Below are 5,711 nucleotides of genomic sequence, written 5' to 3'. Positions count from 1 at the left end.
GCCCGAACTCCTTGTGGTGTGGGAGCTGCCCTTCCCCACACCCCCTCCAGTGTTTCAGCATTGCAGGAGTGCCACCAGGACAGGCTGCTCTTGCTTACAGAGCCTGAGCAGGGAAGCTGCAGGCTTGCCTCATTAAGTGCTTTGTCTTGGGACTTCTTGGGAGGTTTTGGCTGCTCTGGAGTAGGTGCAAGAGTGCTGGTACAGCTGCTCAGTGATGGAAGCTGCTTGATTTTTCCATTATAAAGGTGATAACAAAGCGTCAAACCCTGGGGTTTTCCCTCTGGCCGACAACTGCAGAAGACCTGGCCCGGCTCAGGGGAGGCAGTGCCCTCTGGGAGCATCCTCCTCGCTGGGGCAGGGGGAGAGTGGGAAAGCCAAGGCAGGGAGGGGTACTGAAGGCAATGGGAGCCCAGAGACCTGCTGCCGGGGCTGGGAACGCTGTCTGGCAGAGGTGTGTTTGCTGCCAACCTTTCCCTTTCATTCATGTGGTTTTTTTCTCTTTTTTTCAAGGTCCTGGCCACAGTCACTGGAGCTATGAAGGTAAATACCCTGCAGTTACTCCTGCTTTTTTCCTACCACCCGGCAGACCCTGGGCCTGAGCCAGCCGTGGTTAATGATTACAGGGCTCCTGTGTGCACTTCACGGCTCACCCTTCCCTCCTGCCTGACCCTGACGCTTCAGCGGTGCCTAAACCTGGGCACGGATGGGCTGAAGAGTGGGGGGGTTGCTCTGATTTGAGCAGGAAGCAGCGGCTCTGCCGAGGGTTTCCCCGGCCCCCTGGGTGTGGGGGGATGCCCCTTGGGGCAGGGCTTCTCCCTGAACGGGAGCTCTCCTGATCCTGTGCCAAGCAGGGAAGCAGGCTAGGCTCTCCAGGCTGGACTTGCAGCCCGTCCTGGGACTTTGACCTGCCCAGGGATTAGCTTGTGTCCTCACCTCTGTCCTCTGTCACCCTCCCTCCCCATCCTGCCTGGCCCTGCCTTCCCATCATGGCTTGGGGGGCTTCTCCACAGCACCCATGGTGGGCATCACTGCAGTGCTAGCACAAATGTACCTCTTCCCGCTGCGGTGGTGGGCCTGGCCCCAGCACCATCACTCTGCTCGGGACCAGGGGCTGGCTTGGACCTACTAATGCCCAGCTCCATCTTTATGGGGGTCCTGCGAGGGGCTGGGGACAAGCCTGGGTTTGCCCAAGATGTACTAGAAGCAGCGCGCTGCAGTGCAAGGGGAGGTTTCTGGGGCATCAGCCGTGCTTATCCCAGCTATGGCACTGGAGAGAGGTGGCAGTTTAAGCAGCCGCCCTAACCATGTGAGCTGGCCCTTTGCAGGGCTGTACCAGTGCAGTTAACAGCCGGGAACCCGTCAGACCTGTCGCTGTGGGCTTGTGTGATCCCAGCGGTTGGCACCGTGGTACCTCGCTCGAGGAGCAGTGCGGGCGAAGTGGTGGGTCGATACCTGCCAGAGGCCAGGCTGTGCAAGGCAGCAAGCGTGTGATGAGCTGCAGAGCAGCATCTCCTCAGCTTGCCAAGTCCACTTATAAGTGATCTTCTCGCGCTCTTCCCAAACACCCCAAAAATAGACTTTCCTGGCAGCTCACCATGCTCCGAGACCTTTCCTGATACAGCCACATGCAGTCACATGGTGGCACAGAGCTGCTCCCAAGCTAACTTGATGAAAGCTAACCTTACATGCATGGCTTATTCCCTGGCCAGTGCCTGTCCCCTTCCCCACCACCCGCCAAACCTCCTTTCTGGCGAGCTCCTTGTCCGTCTCACGGGCACTCCCTCCCTTCCTCCTCGTACCAGACCGGGTGCACTGGGGTGTGGACTACCCGGACTGCATGGGCACCATGCAATCACCCATCAACATCGACACGGCCAAGACCATCTTCAGCCCCCAGCTGCGGCCGATCCAGCTCTCTGGCTACAGCCTGCCTGCCAACGAGAAGCTCAAGCTGAGAAACAACGGGCACACAGGTGGGTGCAAAGGCACAGGCAGAGGCCGGGACACAAGCAGAGTCCGCTCAGCCTCTCCCGGAAGGACCGGGCTTCTCTGACGCCCTTCCCCTGGGCTCTGGGAAGGGGTTTCTCTTGCAGGCGGCAGTCATGTTGCCTTCAAGGCCAAAAGGGAAGCATCGGGCTGTTGAGCCTTTACAGGTCCATGTAGTTTCCTGGCTGGAGGGGAGAAACCAGGAGGTGGAGAACTCACCACTCACTGCTTTTGGGAGCTGGCTCTAGGAATTTGTTAAAACCCACATTTCCTTTAAAAATGTGTCCCTGGTATTTCTGATGCAGGTTTGCAGCCACTGGTTCCTCCCCTGCATTTCACTTTCAAAGGACTAGTAAGTCTCTGAGGTGACTTAGCTTTTAAGGTACCTACCTCTCAGTCTTCTAGGACTGGCCAACTTCTTTAAGTCTGTGCTTCACGATGCTTTCTCAAGATCTTAAGAAATTTTTTTAAGTCTTTTGTTTCCCTTCTCCAATTTTAGAACGTTTTTTGGAAAGTCTGGACACAACTTATTCACATTATTTAAGTATTAGTCTCACCATGCTAGATATGGAGGAAACACACATCTCCTTCCTGCTCACCACCCCAGGATGGTGGGTCCTGGTTGCTACCAGCTTTTGCTGGGAGCAAGCCGAGTGTTTTGTGCACACTGGTGTCTGCCAGTCCCCGAGCTAAGAAAAGTGGTGGAGAAAAGGACTTAAAAACTTGCTGACGGTGTGATAAGGCACCTCCTTGCCCTGGTAGCTAGTGAGATGGAGCTGACCTGTGTATACAGCAAATTCAACAGGTCAGACTCGCTGTGCATGGTCAGATCAGCCGCCCGGTGCATGCACAGAGCTTTATATTATGGCCTCCTGCCCTAGCGTGCCTGCAGAGTTAAACTAGTTGAGCTCAGTAGTTGCTATTTTAGACACCCTGGCATCTGGTGTTGCTTGGTGTTTAGAAAAGCAGTCAGAGCATTTTCACTGGGGTCGGGGGGGGGGAAGCAGTTTCTCACATGCTTATAAAGGTGCCTTTTTTTTTATTCTGGCAACTATGGTCTGCTTTATGAAAAGCCATAAATAAATCAGAAGTTGCAAGTCCAGTAAGATATTTATAAAGTTACTTCTTCTTGTAACATGAAGTGTATATGCTGTATAAGGTCTTTCAAGGGCCTGAAAATGACTCAGGTAGCTAGTAGAAGGAATGTGATGATTTAGATATACAAAAGAAATGTAAAAGCAGATAAATTCCCAGGGAGGGAGCAGTCTCCCACTTCCCTTATTTGAGTTTTGTATCTCTGAACCCAGTGGCAGGGAACACGGGAGAGGACAAATGACTCATCACAGCCCTGTTACGTTAATCCCGAATCTGCCCTAGCTCAGTGATGTGACTAAGGGACACTTCACCTATAAAGAAGGAGGAAGGAAAAGAGTTGATACTAAAAATGAGGAAAAGGTGCTTAGAAGGATAGGATAGCCTCTCTCAGGGCCCAGGGATGCTCCTGATATTTTTGCTGCATGTCCAGGTAACTCAGCTTTTAGATTTGCCACGCTGCTGCATGACTCCAAGATAGCTGGCTATCATTTTGCCTTGAGATTAAAGTAAAAGGCAAAACCAAGTATGTATTTACCATACCTAAAGAGGCAAAATTTCAGCTCTAAATGCTTTCAAAAGATTTAATGCTTCCATGCCACCAGCTCCAGTGCTGTCAGACACTCACAGGCTGCTTTATTTGAAAGGTCCTGGCTCGCCAAGCGCTGCAGCTCTCTCTATCCAACTGTCCTGCTCTCATAGGTATTCACGACTCGGCCAATATCTTTCTCCATGAAATTTTGCCCATGGTCTCTTTATATTATTCTCACTTACTGAATAAATTGTTGGATAACATTTGGCTTGGAGCTGGCCCCTGGGAGTCTCTGCAGAGGGGCTCTTCGCTTTCCAGCATTTTCATAGCAGCTGTTTTCGAAGCTGATGTATTTACTGGGGTGTCCTACAACCCGAAGGCAGAAGTTGAACCCTGCCTCATTGGCACAGCTCTGGGTATTGACTTGCCCTTAGCCTCATGAAAGATGGAAAGCAATTTTGTTGTGACCAATTTCCACAAGACCACGGTGCCTCTTTCCCCTGAGACATCTCCTCTGCGTTCCTGTGGGATGGACTAGGCTCTGTTTTACTGACCGACCTCTTCCTTCTGCCTCTGCAGTTCTCCTCGAGCTGCCTGAGTCACTGGCCATCACTGGCGGCTATGCCCAGCAGTACCGAGCAGTGCAGCTGCACCTGCACTGGGGCACCCCGTCGAGACCTGGCTCAGAGCACACCGTCAACGGGCGCCACTTTGCTGCGGAGGTAAGGAGCCCTCGCGGCGGTGGATGTATCCTCTCCTCTGCCGGTGCTGGACAGGGGAGGTACTGGAGTGCTGTCTTGCTCCTAGCCCATGGCCCTGTTTGTCACTGGATGAATGCTGTAACCCCTGGCCAGGATCTCTGCTCCCCAGGCAGCTCTGCAGCAGCAGAGTTTGGTGTAGGAGGCCATGCTTTGGTGCTGAGCCAGCCTCAACCTGCAGCCTGCGGTGCAGAGGCGAGGAGGAGACCACCCTCCAGGACGCTCTGCCTGCAGGTGGGCTGGGGTGGGTGGCGTGTGAGCGGTGCAGCCTGTCTCCACGCTGCCTGGTCCTCGGCTGATGGAGCAGGAGCTGCAGCGGTCCCTGGGCTGGGGGAGCCAGCTCCCCGGGTGGCTGTGAGCAGTCTGCTTTGGGAGCTGCAGGGACTGTTTACTCTGTACACACTGTCCTCCTGCTCTGCCAGCTCCCATCTGGTTTTATCCCTCCTTCTCTAGCTGCTGTCCTCAAAGTGAGCCTGGCTTTGTGTACGACCCCCCGGTATCTAGGGCAGAGTGCTGGTTTGCTGTCCCTGACCGGGGAAGTTCCTCCGGGCAGACCTTCATGCTTGCTGCTTTGCAGCAGCACATTTTCTCGGTCCCACCAGGATATTCCCCTCCTAGGAGGGGTGCTTGTCACGGGTGCATGTCTCTCCTGGCCTTTGCTCCAGCAGACTGGAGCCCTGTGGGGGAGAGCACCTCCCAGAGGTGCCCATCCTGCATCGGGATTGCATGTTTCCCTTCCAGATCCATGTGGTCCACTACAACACCAAGTACGACAGCTTTAAGGAGGCAATGGTCCACCCAGATGGCTTGGCCGTACTGGGTGCCTTCCTGGAGGTGAGTCCCATAAATCAGCCCTGGGCGAGAAGCGGTAGGAGCAGGGGGAGGGTGGGACTGGGGTGAGCAGAGTCAAGCACAGTTTTGGGGACTGGCAAAGGTGCAAATGCTCCGGGGGAGAAGGGGAGAGAGAGGGCAGTCCAGAGGGCAGAGCAGCCCTGATGGAGGAAGGGGTCATGGGGATAGGGTGCCTCTCACAGGAATCGGTACCTCCCTGCTGGCACTGCCATCACCGTCCGGTCTCCGTTCGGCCCCTGTCTTTGTCATTACTGTGGGGTCTCTGTGTTGCAGGTTGGGCCAAGGGAGAACCCATACTATCAGGAAATACTTGAGCATCTGTACAAAATCCAAAGTGAAGGTAAGGCCCTGTAGTAAGGCCACCTAGTCGTTGTCTCAGGGGCTGCAGCCCAGCAGAGAAATCCGCTGCATGGCAGAAAGGGGCTGCAGCAGTCGTTTGCCGTATGTATGTGAGAAAGGGAGCATTGCACAGCTTGTACAGAAACAGCTCT

The 5,711-nt window shown here is 54.4% G+C and overlaps 1 protein-coding gene across 1 annotated transcript in view; it reads left to right on the top strand.

Moving 5' to 3' along the window:
- Window positions 1-510: 510 nt before the first annotated feature.
- LOC104084217 (carbonic anhydrase 9-like) overlaps window positions 511-5,711 on the top strand; it is a gene marked incomplete at its 5' end in the record, with an annotated part of 9,325 nt that continues 4,124 nt past the window's right edge. The window contains 5 exons of the mRNA XM_009587966.1: window positions 511-540; window positions 1,803-1,973; window positions 4,190-4,332; window positions 5,110-5,202; window positions 5,494-5,560. Of these exons, the coding sequence (XP_009586261.1) occupies window positions 511-540; window positions 1,803-1,973; window positions 4,190-4,332; window positions 5,110-5,202; window positions 5,494-5,560 (504 nt within the window). The remainder of the gene's footprint in view (window positions 541-1,802; window positions 1,974-4,189; window positions 4,333-5,109; window positions 5,203-5,493; window positions 5,561-5,711) is intronic.

The sequence above is a fragment of the Fulmarus glacialis genome, unplaced genomic scaffold, assembly GCF_000690835.1.
Source record: "Fulmarus glacialis isolate BGI_N327 unplaced genomic scaffold, ASM69083v1 scaffold23691, whole genome shotgun sequence".
Lineage (NCBI taxonomy): Eukaryota > Metazoa > Chordata > Aves > Procellariiformes > Procellariidae > Fulmarus > Fulmarus glacialis.
This window is presented reverse-complemented; position numbering and strand designations above follow the sequence as displayed.